This window comes from Equus quagga, chromosome 9 (assembly GCF_021613505.1).
Source record: "Equus quagga isolate Etosha38 chromosome 9, UCLA_HA_Equagga_1.0, whole genome shotgun sequence".
NCBI classification, from domain to species: Eukaryota; Metazoa; Chordata; class Mammalia; order Perissodactyla; family Equidae; genus Equus; species Equus quagga.
Window position 1 is genome coordinate 109,741,791 of NC_060275.1, and position 15,843 is coordinate 109,757,633.

Genomic DNA, 15,843 nt, shown 5'->3' on the forward strand with positions numbered 1-15,843 from the left:
GCTTTTCTTTCTATATGGGTACATCCTAACTTTTAATGATATCTTTTCAGAATTTACACAACTCTGTGTTGCAGAAGAGTTTAGACTTGGCAAAGTATGAGATGTGAAGAAGGAGGGGATTATATAGCAAAATGATACTGACAGATAGTTGGATATGTCACTAAAAATGCTTCTAAAGATTTTCAGATTTCACAATTAAATTATCCATCCATTAAGGAGAATACAGAGCAAAGGTTCTCAACCCTGGCTTTGCAAAAATAATCATCAATGACAGTTCTTTAAAATACAGATGATTGGGTCACACCCCAGTCCTACCAAATCAGGATCTCTGGGTGGAGGAACAGGGGTGGTGGTTGTCTTTAAGGCACCACAGTAGATTCAGGCTCGGGAACCACAGACAGCAATCTCTAAGTGAAAATGTATTTATGTGATTTGTCCCAAAATCCTTCAAATTCACAGGGGCTTTTTAACAATACTTTTACAGTACTAGCTAATGAGTATTTAGAGTTTGCTATTTATGAAATAAGCTTCTATTATATTCTGTCCATGTTGAAGCTGAATAAGGCCTTTACATTAATGCTGCACCTACCTAATATTTCTATATGCTTTTAAACAATGCAGTTTCTCCTTGCAAATGGGTAGGAGGAAGCAAGACACACAAAGTACCTAGTTGGAAATGTTAAGAGCAGTGCAAGGCAGCTCTGAGAGTGTTACTGGAGGGCAGACCAGTGGAGAAGTTGTGTTTTTGGAAATTTGTCAGCTTTTGGGAGTCAACCTAATTACTTGGCCCTGTGTATGATGGTTTTTGGTTCCATCAACTCAAAAGTGCTATGTTTTGTTTTTGTTGCTATGGAACCATGGTAAATTCGTGAATTGATGAGTAATTTGGAGTCAATATTTTATTGCTTCCGTTCAGACTCTGTACGAATGAGTTGATCTCTTATTGCCAAGAGAACTTGCCTCACTTTAAGAAAATGTTTGTGTCAAGTGGTGTTTTATAATGACTGACTTGCACTTTGCTCATATCGGCATTCCCAAATGACTAACTTCTCCATTTTCCTGAGTATTCTTTGATATTTTGCTACATTCGTTATTAATTAAATTAGAGGAAATAAAAGGAAACAACTAATTGTGGTAACTCTTTGTTTCCATTTAAAAATTCTGGGTATGGATTTCTTCCGTTCAGCTTTTATTCCTTTTTCTTTTAAAAAATTATTTCCATATATATGCCTTCTCATTTTCTCCTAGCGTATTTTAATCAAGAGCTGAAGACTTTTCCTCCATTGAGGCTTCAAGACCTGAGCATAGGTATAGTGTAGAAGCTGAAGGTGTAGACATGAGCCAGACTCTGGGTTTGAACTCTGGCCTTGCCACTTACCAGCTGTGGGATCCTGGGCACTTAAATCCTTGGGCCTCAGTTTCCTCATCTGTAAAAGGAGGATGATAATAATAACTCCTACCTCATAGAGTTGTTTTGACATTAAATGAGTTCATACATGAAGGAGTTTATAGCAAGGGCTGGCACATTACAAGTGTAATACTCATTAGATATTGTTATTATTGTTAATTGATATTTTAAAAAGTTTTGTCTAAAAATGGCCATTTTCCTGGTGTGCTATAAGATTAATTAGTGCATTAATCTGTGAACTAACAGGGTTTTCTTAAAAAACGCTCGCCTCAAGAAGCTGAAATTCTTCGTCAGCTGTACTTGGAGTCTTTTCCAGATCTGTATCGCTTCAGTATTCAGAACTTAGAATACAAGATGGAGATGCTTGAGGCCTTTGTAATCATGCAAAGCATTAACATGCTTCAAGGCCTGATCCCTACCAAGGTAAATCGCTCAACTTTCTAGAAATTTCTCTGTTATTAGCTGAGCCATACTGTGCAGAGAGTACAATATTTGAAATTAACTCTGTTAGAGCTATGGGGAGGGGGAATGTTTCAAACATGCATCCTGCATATTTTGTATTTTTTCATTTCTGTTTTTCACAGAGAAAGACGTGGATTTGTAATTTAGTTGTAGGTTCGTAATCATCTAATAAGCATCCCCAATTTATTTCGGAGACCAGCTTGGTATTTCTAGGAATGCGTTCCGTATTTGTTCTCCAGTGTTATTCATCTTTCCCTTGGTCTTGTCTTCGGGAATACTGTTGTCCTTTTTATATCTTTGCTATTTTCTTTAAAGCTCAAGGCAAAGTTTTGGTTTGAAAATTAAGTAATTTTAAAAAAAGTTTCTTTCGTGCTCAGGAGCAAGGTGTGGAGGTCACGCCAGAGCACCTGGGGAGACTGTACGTCTTCTCCCTGATGTGGAGCGTGGGGGCCGCGCTGGAACTGGACGGGCGGCGCCGCCTGGAGCTCTGGCTGCGCTCGCAGGACGCGCTGACCTTGGACCTGCCGCCTCCCGCGGGGCCCGATGGCACCATGTTCGACTATTACGTCACGTCCGATGGTGAGGACCCTCGCTACCATTCTTCCACTCTTAGCTACACAGACACATACATACACGTGGGGACAGTTTTTCCAAATGGCTAATATTTACACCAAATATATAGATTTTTCTAGATGGTAATTAACACTCTGGCCATAAAGTGAAACTGCAAGTTTTCATGTGTGAAGAAAGCTAATTGTTTCTTTTTTCAAAAACTAATGTTGATTGTGTTTCAAATGTACATTTTCCTCTTGTTAAATATATTCTGTACTGAATTTTTAATGAATGAACAAGTATCCCAAATCGTTTCTATTTCAGTCATTTGATATAATCAGCAATTTATATAAAAGTACGAAGTATATTTTTACCAAGTATGTGTATGTGTCTATAAATTTATAGCTACATATATTCTTTAATTTATTTATATATGTGTACATATATATGTAAAGTACATATATACACATATATGAAGTTCTTATATGTACAATGTTTATATATCTTTTTTTTTGGTCTTACAATTAAGGAAGTGTGTAATGAAAAGCTTATGAGATTAGATGTTTTAAAATGATTTCAGGTACATACTACTATCACTGTGTTCTAAATTTTTATGCACACTTTGTGTTATTGAAAACCTACATATTTAAAAAGAAAATTTCAAGGCACTTCTGAATATTTCCTAATATTACCACTTTTGGATAGTTCCTTGGGAAATTTTGACTGGGCTAACACTTAAATACTTAGATCTCTGATTGTAATGATCTTTATTTTACGGGAGTGTTTGAAAGATGTCTTCATGAGATGTCAAGGATGTCTACTCATTACAGTTAGGAGTTAAATTATTAACGGGAATAGGAAGATGTAAATGTTCTCTGTGCACCTCAGGTAAGTGGATGCACTGGAACACGTGTACCGAGGAGTACGTGTATCCATCTGATGTCACCCCAGAATATGGCTCCATCCTGGTGCCAAATGTTGACAATGTGAGGACTGACTTTCTGATTAAAACCATCTCTAAACGGGGCAAGGTATGGCTCTTTAACTTTTATTAAAAATAGCCTATTTTAAAATGTCACTTGAAAACACGAAACAGCTTAGATTTATTTTAGAATGTTTTATGTTGCTGTTTAGAATAAATGAAACTATTACCCCATTTAGTATACCTCTTTTATTATTCCCCAGTAACAATATTAGAGTTGAATAGTCCTAATGCATAATTAAATAATTATTTCTCATGCATTAGTTGAGAGTAAATTTTGACTTGTTTTTCCAAAGAGAAACCCTTCTTTTGGGATCTTTATATTAGTTTGCTAGGGCTGCCATAACCAAACATCACAGCCTGGATGGCTTAAACAGCAGACATTTCTTTTTCCGCGGTTCTGGAGGCTGGGAGATTAGGTTGTTGGCAGGTTTAGTTTCTCCTGAGGCCTCTCTCCTTGACTTGCAGATGGCCGCCTGCTTGCTGTGTCCTAACATCGTTTTTGTGCGTGAGCATCCCTGCTGTTTCTGGGTGTCTGTATATTTCCTCATCGTATAAGGATGCCAGTTAGATTGAATTAGGGCCCAGCTTAATGGCCTCATTTTAACTTAATCACCTCTTTAAAGAGCCTACCTCCAAATACAGTCCCATTCTGAGGTACTGGGGGTTAGAGCTTCAATATATGAATTTTGTGGGGACACAGTTCAGCCCATGACGATGGTTTTATTGTATTTCTTATATTTGTTTCTCAACTCCTATCTTAGGCGGTGCTGTTAATTGGTGAACAAGGAACAGCTAAAACGGTCATAATCAAAGGGTTTATGTCAAAATATGATCCTGAAAGCCACATGATCAAGAGTCTGAACTTTTCTTCTGCAACCACTCCACTAATGTTTCAGGTATTGGCTCCTTGGTACTGTTCATGGAGCCCAAGTTGGTGGTAAACTTTGGAGGCCGAGATCTCTTTACTATTCTGCTGTGCCTGCTGAACTCCATCTGCACTTTCACAGCCGGGGCAAATCCCCCACATATGTCTTCCATTATCTCCATTATTCGACTGCAATAGAATCCCTCCCTAGTTAGATTATAATATGTAAACGTCTTAAATTATGGAGAAATGAAAAGCTTATATAAGATGTTAAAGCCCTCAATACTGTTTAAAATAACCGTGTAGAAAAGCCTGCAAACATGCAAAATCCAAAACTGAAAGAAATATAATTTCTTCCCCCACCTAAACCTACTTCCTTTCCTTACTGTCTGCTTTTTGGTGGGTGTTACTATTATTCTAGCCTTTAGACTAGATGCGTTGGAATTATCTTTAATGAGTATCTTGAATCAAGAGCTTCTCACATCTCTTCCTTTGTCTTCCTTCTCCCAGTCCACCTCTACATAACCCACTTCTTCATCCTTCCACACCAGGTATTAGCATGGAGGAATTCCCAGCTGGTCTTGGTTCAAGTCCAACTCCCTTCCAGTCCAGCTCTTAGTCCTCTTCCAATCTCTGGTGCCCATCTTGCTACTTTTATCTTGCTGTTCCCTGACTTAACGTTCCACAATGGCTCTCGTTGTCAATTGCAACAAGAGAGAAAATCTTAGAATCTTAGCATATTGAAGATTTTACCCTATCATACACTGAGGAGTATCAGAAAAAACCCCTTCAAATTTGCATTGCTTTTGTCAATGAAATTGCCAAGAATGACTGGGTTGGCAGTGGCTGACTGGTTGTTTTTCTCCTGTTCCTAAGTTGTTTAAGACTGGGGTGGAAAATCCTTCATGTCAGTTCAGGCTTCAGTTGTTTTCAAGTCATCTCTGATGTCTGTATTAGAACATGAATACATTAATACAAAAGATACATTTCGTAAATTGAAAATAGAAGGGGAATTTTTAGGAGAATCCAAATCCAAAGAGCTTTGCTTTTGATGAACTTTGTTGTTCTTTAGTTGTTGGAATGAAAATATCAAAGAGCAGTGAAAATTCTCGAGAGCATGGCTAAATCATGTACCTTTATCACTGAATGTAATTCGTAACTGCAGAGTGCCAATAAACTAAGACCATTGATTAAGTTTCTAAATAAGACTATCAACTATGTTATGCTCCTCTGTTAGAGATGAAATTTCCAATACCGGCTAGGCTTCTATCAGATGAGTACCATTTACACAGTGTCCTGATGGAAAGGTCTGAATAGAAGGTCGACCTCGCCCTGCACTGACTCAGCAGTGGTATTTTTGTGTTTGGGGAGCAGCACATTAAATTATCCTAGGCTGGCAAGATGCTAACATTATGCACATTCCCTTGATATTGTTTTACATCTAAAAACTTTTGTTTGTTTTACTTTAGGAGCCATCCTATTTAAAGGTTATAATTATAACTTTATTTTTGGCTGCAGATTTTAAAACATTAAATCAGACTGTGATTTCTTTTTCATTATGTTGGGTGATTATAGCTGTTCACATTTCTTGAGAGTGGATTAAACCTTGAGGACTGCAATGCAGTTCTGGTGATAACTACCTGGAGTTACTAAAGATTTCACAGGTGAAGGACTCAGTCCCCACAAGACTTCCCTCTCTTTGGCAACCAGCCACAAGCTCAGGGGTTTCCAGGCTACCAGTACTTCTGAACAACTGGCTACAAGTTCAAGGGTTCTTATGATCCTCTCAGTTTTGATAATTTGCTATAATGACTCACAGAATTCAGGAAAGTACTATGCTTGTGATTATGATTTTATTATAAAAGATATAAATTGGATCAGCCAAGAGAAGAGACGCATAGGGCAAGGTTTGGAGTGATCCCAAATGCAAACCTTCTGTGTCCTCAGAATGTGTTCCCCTCCAGGCACATCAGTGTACATCATCAGCCAGGGAGCTCACTTGAACTACAATGTGCAGAACTTTTATTAGGGTTTCATTACATAGGCATAGGTGATTGAATCATTGGCCACGTGATTTAACTAAATCTCCATACCCCTTCCCCTCCCAGGAGATCAGCTGATATGTGGTTCAAAGTCCTAACCCTCAAATAACACGGTTAGTCTTTCTGACTTGAGTGGTCTGAGGGACCCACCATGAATAACAAAGATATTCCTAGGAAATTCCAAGGGTTTAAAGGCTCAACCTAGGAACCAGGGACAAAGGCCAGCCATTCTTTAGTATATGACAAGACCTTGTCACTGTATTTTTGTTAGCAACTCATGGTGATATTTACCCCTTTAAGGTGGTAAAGATCTGTGGTCTATGTCTCTGTAATCTGAGAGATTTATTAATTTTCAGGAAAAAGGCATACATTATCTAGAAAGCAACCTGTTTGTTGATATACAAATTTATAAACTCTATAATAAATTTCTAGAAGTGGTACCGTGTTGAAGTAGAATAATTAGAAGAATAATAAAGCAGGCTTTTAAAACGTGAAAATCTGTATTCTTTAGAGTGCCATCTGTTTCATGACCACTTGAGCCCAATTCCTTCCTGTCCTTCAGTGTGAGGGTGGCATCATCACTTCACGATTTCCTCTTCTGTTCAGAAGCATCATAGCATCATAGCATCATCTACTCTGTTTAGTGCCTGTGTTGACTGCTGAGCATCAGAGCTTTCTATTAAGCTAGACTCATTAGTTTTAGAAAGCTTTCAATTAGCCAAACTGCTGTAATTAACATTCTCACTATAATTTTCATGCTAAACAGGGGCTGATGGAGCTGAGCCTTTGTCTCTGGTCTCTCACTTGTCTGGATCCAAACCAAATTGAACTTGTAGATGAGAAAATAGATACTGTCCATCCCTCCTGGGTTCCCATGATGGCACACGTCAAGGACACATGTCTGTTGCTTGACAGGTTGTTTTCATCAGGGTTTCCTTTGTTTTCCCCGTGGTGACGCTTCCACATCTTTCATCAGTAGGAGGACTGCCTATATGTCCCTCTTTGCCCAGGACCATCCAGTTTACTTCCATTTTCTCAGATTAATAATTAATGGCGTCCCCTGTCACCATCAAAATTGTGTGATTTGAACAAAAACTATATGGTCTCCTTGTTTTTTGACTGAGGGAATTCAGTCTTTTAAGAGATTTTTTTTCCCCCAAATAAATATTGTTTTAATGCTTTTTTTTTCTATTTTTGAAAGTAATCCATACATATATTTAAAAATTTAAATACAGAAAGGTAAGAAGGAGAAAAAGTTTCTTAACAGAATTTCTGAAAAGGTTGATCTCTTCTAAAAAAATCTTAAAGTGTTTTGAATACGACAATCATCTTACAAATGGTTGCGTAGCAATAAGTTTTGTTTTTTAAAAATGAGAAATCATAGAACCTGGAAGGAAATTCCACATTTTTTCTAGACTCAGAGCTACTTTTCCAAGTGAAATCTTACGCAGGAGACTAAGCTATAAAACAGGGAGCCATGGATTTGCTTGGTGGAAGTGGAGCCAGGCTCCTGAAATCCCCTCCAGCCTCATCCTGCTTCCTGCAGGGCCCCGGGGGCTACAGAAAAATCCTTTTGGCTCCTCAGAGCGCAGTTTGAAGGCTAGGTTCGAGAGGAGAACCATAAGACATAATGTGTGAAAGTATTTTTTTCATGGCAAAGTTCTCTAAAAATGTCGGGTTTTACTGTTAATATTAATGGACTCAGGTGGAAGGAGATTGAAGTACTTGTCTGAGTTCGAGGTTGCTTGGTAGCGGAACCTGGCCAGAAACCAGGTCCCTGCATGTTCCACTCTGCTTTTCCAGTTCACCCATACCCCTCCCTCCAATGGCTTTTCTTTACCCACATTAATATTCAAATGACTGATTTATCACTTTAGTGCATTTGTTTTATTTTTAGCTTCTAGTTATGCGTTATTGTATTTCCATGTTATTTTAGATATCACTTTACTTTTTTTTTTTTAAATAATGCTTTTAAACATAGCAAACTTTTTTTCTTTTGGTGAGGAACATTGGCCCTTAGCTAACATCTGTTGTCAATCTTCCTCTTTTTTTCTCCCCAAACCCCCCCAGTATGTAGTTGTATATCCTACTTGTAGGTCCTTCTAGTTCCTCTGTGTGGGACCCCACCTCAGCATGGCCTGATGAGTGGTGCTAGGTCTGCGCCCAGGATCTGAACTCGCGAACCGTGGGATGCCAAAGTGCAGCAGGCGAACTTAACCACTTGGCCATGGAGCCAGCCCCTCAATTTACTTTTTACAATGTACTTTTGAGCATTTTAAACTTTACTAATGTAAGACTGTTTTCATTTGGTTTTGGTGAATTATAATAAAGTGGAAGATCTTATTTAGGCAGTAGATTATTTTTAGCAAAGAGCGTAAGCTCTCCATTTTTATCTTTTAGCTAAATAGCAGATATATGGAAGCCTAAAATTAAGTATATTTTATATTTCAATTTAGTTGGATATAATACTCTAGTCCCCCTCTTATTTGCGATTTCTCTTCCTGTGCTTTCAGTTAGCCCTTTTTTCCTGATTTTAAACCCAGTTGGAGCTATTGTATAAGGCCATGCATGTTATGCAGATATGTGTGTGTCCCATTCACAGAGACAGTTGTGTGAACGGTAAATCCAAGAACTTGGAAGTGCACAACCTTTTTGACTGTACATCACCCTGCCAATACCCCTTCCAGTGCAATGTTTCTCCCTCTGTCTGGTTGAGGAAACAGACATGTGCCCAGTCAAGTATAGCTGATGTGATAAGTGCTACTTATGGTATAATCTAAGTATTGTGGAGCCCAGAGGAAGAGGGGGTTAATTTCTTTAGGGGATTACAGAAATCAATGAATGTAGAGAAAGAGTTGACCATTACTTGAGGGAATTTAATATATACATTATATTAATATTATATTTATTTTTTAAAGAATTATAGAGGTTGAATTGTCCATTAAGAAATCAAATCAGAAAATTGCATTGCCCCTAGTTTTAAGGCTCCTAGCTTAGAATAGAGAAAGACAGCTTTCCTTACCTCCATTCCTATATCTGGATTTCTAAAAGTCTAGTTTTTATTTCTTAAAATGCCACTGTCACAGCTGGGGTTAACCCTGGCGTCACATGTGTGTGAGATAGTGTGTCTATCTAGACAGCAAGATAAGAATGTTTTTTAGGTTCCATGTATTGCTTAAGAGGATGACATGCTGACCACCATTCTCTTATTTCAGAGTAAACTTTTTGTTTATTCTCAGAAAACAGCATAAACTGCCCTTAGTCAGGCCTTTGCTAGAGATTTCAATATTTTATTAAAAGCTGGGTTGAGAGAAGTGACATTTATGGAAGATCATTCATCTAAATCAGTATTTCACAAATTGTGTTTGGCTAATGCTAATCCTGAGAGATTTTTTGGCTCAGAAATGGCTACTCTAGGAATATGTAAATAAGGATCTCGTAATGAACACTGTAAATCAGCCTGTGAGATGAGCATCATTTCGTGGTATGTGTTTTATTGTTACCTGAACATGAGTGAATTAAGACCTTGAGGGACTGGAACAAATTGACTGAGGAGTGTTTAGAAATGAGACTGGCAGGGTAAGCAGGAAGCATCATGGGGTCCCTTGTAAATCACTAAGGGAGCCACTGGAGTAATGGGCAGGATTGCATCGCCCCTTAGAAAGTTCATTCTGGCTCCAGAGTAGAGAACAAGATGGAAGAGATGTGGCTGCTCTCAGAGAGACCGGAGAGGAGATGGTCATGGTAATTCCTCAGGAGGGAGGTTGGGCTGGACCGATATAATAAAAGTGGGACTGGAAGCAGGACAGGATGCATTCAAGTTGTAGTTAGGAAGCAGAACTTACAGGATTGTTGGTTGAGTGGATATTGCTGGAGGAGAGGGATAGAAGAGAGAGAAAAAAGTTAAAGATGACTCCTCAGTTTTTTGTCTTTATTTATGTATGTATCAAATATTTATTGATAAATATTTGGTATCAGATACCTTTCTAGACACTGAGGATGCAGTGATGAGCAAGATAAATGAGATGGCTTCTCTCCTTACATTCTAGTGGGAGAGATAGATAATAATCAAATAAATGAATTTTTATTAACTGCGCTATGGTTTATACCACCAAAACAGTGGATGAAGTGGGAACACAGATCAAGGAGATCAGGGAGAATGTGGGTAATAGAGTACTACAAAGATGATTAGTAATCTTTGGACTGGTTTCTTTGGGGAGACAGAAAATTCTAGATAAAATTGTAAATTACACAATATAGACAGCCTATATGCCTTGTAAAGAAGTTTCCAGGACTGACTGGAGTAGTCCGGGAGTGGAATTTAAGAGGTTGTGACATTAATCCCCACGAGAAGGACAAATAACTGACCTAAGGCATGTCATTGTTCAGAGAGGAGGAGATTCATTAAAAGGTACTAGTGAAATTATCGTAGAAAGAAGTTATCGTTGTTGGATGTGGAAATGTTTGGACGAAGCAATTAGGTAGTTTGTGCCAATTCCTGAAATGAACACCCAGGAGGGGGTGCAGACTTTGGGGTAAGAGGCATTTATGTTTGACTCCGTTGGTTTTGTGAAGCTATGGATCATCCAAGTGAAGTCCAGTTGGAGATACCAGTATATGGTTTTCCCAATCATTCCCAAATAGATATGTGGTGGAGTAAAACATCTAATTACTGTGTTTTAGGCCTTCAGGGGGTCTTATCAAACTCAAAAATTCATTAGGTAACTATTCAATGGGCAGCAATTAAAAAAGCAGAAAGAAATCCCAACTTCAGGTTCACAAGCTATTTAATTTTTCTCCCTTCTTTGTTTTTGTTTTTGTCAATTTAACTCTTTTATGACATACATAATTTACTAATAATATCCTAATATTTCAGAGAAATTGGGGTCATAATGAAGGGGAAGAAAGTGCAGATATGTGCCTATTATTGCATATTATCCTACCTATTCCACCTATGGCTTTTTGGGGTTTAGAAGGCCCCCAAGACCTTAAATCTTCATGTTCCTATGAGTTCTTATTAACAGACAAAGGAATGTCTGAAGGATCTAGTTTGCCAGAGGGAGGTGTCAGGAGAATATTAATTGCCTTATCCATTTAAATTCATTGAAAAGCAGAGCTAAATTTAGCCTAGTACATTACTCTAAACAGTTTGCTTTTATGTCAGGGGAATATAAAATTCGTTTTGCCATTGTAGTGTTGACATGCGAGATTTGTTTTGTAGTTGAATGAGTGCTGTATATTTATATACCTTTCTATTTAAAAATGGTGAAAAATTTTCACCTCTCTTGCTATTGTTCATTGAAATGATGATAGAAACATACAATTTGAAATTACTAAACTACAAAGATTTCCAAGGACAGATGTGTAGTTTTTTGCTTATATCTTGGCCTTCTTTTGTGGTTGTATCTTGGATTATTAAAGTCATTTTTAACTGGTTTACTTTTCATCATAAAATAAGAAAACTTTTTTGGATAGGAGGAGAATGAATTTTAGCTCAATATACCTCCACTGTCTCCTATATTTATACATTATCTTTAAGATGACTTAAAATCATGGATCAGTAGATTCCTACCGTAGTAGGAATGAAAAGAGTCTTTAAGACAGAGCTTCTATAGCATGAGAACCATGAAGCCCTTTCTGTGTTCTTTGCAGTACTAGCTCTGGTTAGTCAGTGCGTACATTTTGAATGAATGATTGATTTCTGAACTACGTTGTACTACATGGAAATGATAATAATGTAGTCAATAGTCTGAGGTGCTTCCCCCATGTCCCCTTTATCACTTCCAATACTACTTCTGTCAGTTTTTTTTAAATTGAGGTATGATTAACACATAACATTATATTAGTTTCATTGGTTTTAATATTCTTTTTCATTTTGCGAGGAAAGTTTTTTGTAGAACACAGTGTAGTGTCCTCCTGGGCCACCTAAGCTCAGAATGTAGAAATGAGAGAGGATCCATAGGTGGGCATTATTCTCCATTTTGTATGAGGGCATGAGAAGTGATTCAGTGTGATTGCATCTGCCCCAAAGCAGCGGATCTGGGTTGCGTCAGCCTACAGAAGCCAGTTGCCAGCCTTCTCAATAGAGAGCAGTCTTCAGATTATGGCAGGCTGTGTAGCTCAGAGCATAGACCTAAGAAGTTTCTTGGATGGTATCCCTGTTTGACTATGTCCCTGATTGTGGGGAAACTTTTAGCAGGGCTGGACCCTTTGAATAATAGGGGTTGTACACTAGAGTGTCGTCAAGGCAGGCACAATAAGACAAAAGTAAATCTGCAGAAATGGACTGAAGTGTCTCATCCCATTAAAAATTTACATTGATCAGAATTTCATTTACTCTTTTAAACCAGATCTTCAAAGGTTGTAAAAGTTATGCAAGATAATTTAAGTACTTCATGCCCTACTATCCAGAATTATGGGGAGTTTTTCTGAGTAGTTCCTGTCAATTCAAATGTTTCTAGATTTTTAGAATAATTCACAGACGTTTTTGTTGTCTTTCTTGTTTAACAGAGGACAATAGAGAGCTATGTGGATAAACGCGTGGGTACAACATATGGTCCTCCTGCGGGAAAGAAGATGACTGTTTTTATTGATGATGTGAATATGCCAATAATCAATGAGTGGGGAGACCAGGTATGTGGATCCTATTGTGCACTTTATTTCTTCAATTCAGCGTTGATTTATTCTTTGTTGAGTAAATATTATTCTATCTTTTCAACATGCAATTCCTGAATTCTAATAAAGTCCATTATTTGGAAACACTCAAGGAGTTAGGTTCTGGGATATAAAGGAGTGACATTTTAATTCTGAAAGTTGTCTTTCTTAGGTTACTAATGAGATAGTACGACAGCTGATGGAACAGAATGGATTTTATAACCTAGAGAAGCCTGGGGAGTTTACCAGCATTGTGGACATCCAGATTTTGGCAGCCATGATTCATCCTGGGGGCGGACGCAATGATATACCCCAAAGACTCAAGAGGCACTTCTCTGTATTTAACTGCACGTTGCCCTCTGATGCATCTATGGACAAGATCTTTGGTAAAATGAGTGGCAGTGGGGCATGGGGAGGGAAGACCACTTGCTTATGTTCCAATGAGAAAATATCCACCCAGAGGTCAACACGGAAGGAGCACTGGGTGGCTTCTTAGTCTATTGTCCTCATCACTTTAAAGTAGTGTATTTTGTTTATATGAGGATTTATTATATATATGTACTGAATTACGTGCCTCAGTAGATCTTTTCTTCCTAGGTTTTTCTTAAAGTAACTGTTTCTAGCTTCTTAAGCAAGGAAGTTAACCATGGAGATGGTGAGGTTGTTTCCCCATGGATAAACATATTTGAGGTCTGGCTTGATAGAATACCATGCCAAAAATTTATGTAGCTGATACTTTAACCAACCCATCTAATGATTTTGGCCAAAGAAATAATTTTGCGTAGAGTAGAGATTAGCCAGAGTCTGATCTTCAGAGTAATTTATAGGATGTTAATAAGTTATTGATTGATTAAATACATAGTATTTCAAAAATAATTAGATTGAAGAAACAGTAGCCCAATAGATAACCGTAATTATTTAGCTGAGCAATTAAAATAATTGTGTAACTGAGTTTGGAATTACTCTTTGCAGAAAAAGAGTGTAAAGTTATGTATGCAGTCATGTTAGGTATTAATTTACCATTTCTGAAACTGCTACTGAGAAAAAGCTCATTAGGGTTACCCTAATTAATTTCTGGCAGACTAAAATGTCATCTTAGCACCCTAGGCTAGTGGAGTGTGGCAGTGTCTGCCTTCAGTCACAGCAGTGGGCAAAGTTTTGGAAACCAAATGCATGTGAATTATCTAAACTTGGGATAAGTAAAGTGGACCAGAAAGAATGACTGTTATCGCTTTTAATTGTTCTTTTTTGCCTGGAAAGTTTTATATATTAAGTAAACTGAAATGTTTTATAATGCACGGAAAGGCAACAACAGAATGGAAAAATCTTGAAAACTCATGAAACTTCCCTTTTTCTTATCTTTTCTAAGGTAACTTTATATATTTATCAGTTATCCAGTTAGTAATATTGAATTAGTTCAGCTAGGGCTTTCAGTAGTATTTCTTGATCAACTTTTCAATATTTGAAACCCAACTTACGTCTATTTTTTTAGGTTTAAAAAAATAAGAGAACATTAATCAATATAAATTTCTTTAATATATGGTTGTCTATTAAAACGTGTAATTATATTTGTGCAAACTCTACATTATAAGGCTTGTCATCTTAACGTAGTTGATTTGAACCATCAGTCAAATGTTACAACTTTCTTCCCCTCTCAGGTGTCATTGGGGTAGGCTACTACTGTCCCCAAAGGGGTTTCTCAGAAGAAGTGACAGATTCAGTGACGAAACTGGTTCCCCTGACACGCCGACTATGGCAGATGACTAAGACTAAAATGCTCCCTACCCCTGCGAAATTCCATTATGTATTTAACCTTCGAGATCTTTCTAGGATCTGGCAGGGAATGCTGAACACTACTTCAGAGGTTATCAAGGAACCAGATGTAAGTGATACATAAGAGGGGAAAACAAGTGACATTGTTATATATTATACCCCCTAAAGATTCTTAGTAATGTTATTTTTAGTGGAATTATGTTTTAGCATGGAGATTCTTTACTGCTTTTCAGTTAGCATAAACAAGGGAACATTTCTTTTAAAAAATTCTAATGAAATTAAGTTTATGTTTAAGGAGATAGTATATACAATTATTTTCTAATGAATAGAATAAAAGAAACAGTTGATTTTATTTTTCTGTTGTAAGATATTTTACTTATACGAAATAATAGAAAGAATCATTGTTGACTTTATTATATAATAGTCTTCATATTTTATGCTTGACATTTTTGTTGTTGTTGTTGAGGAAGATTGACCCTGAGCTAGCATCTGTTGACAATTTTCCTCTTTTTGCTTGAGGAGGATTTGCCTTGAGCAAACATCTGTGCCAATCTTCCTCTATTTTGTGTGTGGGTTGCCGCAGCAGCTTGGCTGACAAGTGGTGTAGGTCCACACCTGGTATCCAAACCCGTGAACCTGGGCTGCTGAAGCGGAGCACGCCAAACTTAACCTCTAGGCCACAGGACTGGTCCCTAAACTTGACATTTTAAGTTAAAAAAAAAAGTAATTATCAGAGCTGGCCCAGTGGTGTAGTGGTTAAGTTCGAGTGCTCTGCTTTGGCGGCCCGGGGTTCACAGGTTTGGATCCTGGGCACCGATCTACACACTGCTCATCAAGCCGTGCTGTGGTGGTGTCCCACATACAAAGCAGAGAAGATTGGCATGGATGTTAGTTCAGAGACAATCTTCCTCAAGCAAAAAGAGGAATATTGGCAACAGATGTTAACTCAGGGCCAATCTTCCTCACACATGCACAAAAAGTTATCTTTATCAACAGTAAAAATTGAATAAACCATTTTATTGTTAATCATCCATGATTTTTCCTTTTCGTGTAACTAGATGCACTAAAAGAGTTACATATATTGGTAAATTGAAAAAAGGCA

The 15,843-nt window shown here is 37.6% G+C and overlaps 1 protein-coding gene across 6 annotated transcripts in view; it reads left to right on the top strand.

Moving 5' to 3' along the window:
- DNAH5 (dynein axonemal heavy chain 5) overlaps window positions 1-15,843 on the top strand; it is a 266,364-nt gene that overhangs the window by 154,290 nt on the left and 96,231 nt on the right. For all 6 annotated transcript variants that reach the window (XM_046670920.1, XM_046670918.1, XM_046670919.1 and 3 more), the window contains 7 exons: window positions 1,655-1,831; window positions 2,248-2,449; window positions 3,311-3,453; window positions 4,169-4,303; window positions 12,825-12,947; window positions 13,141-13,354; window positions 14,627-14,850. In XM_046670920.1, coding sequence (XP_046526876.1) covers window positions 1,655-1,831; window positions 2,248-2,449; window positions 3,311-3,453; window positions 4,169-4,303; window positions 12,825-12,947; window positions 13,141-13,354; window positions 14,627-14,850 — 1,218 coding nt within the window. The remainder of the gene's footprint in view (window positions 1-1,654; window positions 1,832-2,247; window positions 2,450-3,310; window positions 3,454-4,168; window positions 4,304-12,824; window positions 12,948-13,140; window positions 13,355-14,626; window positions 14,851-15,843) is intronic.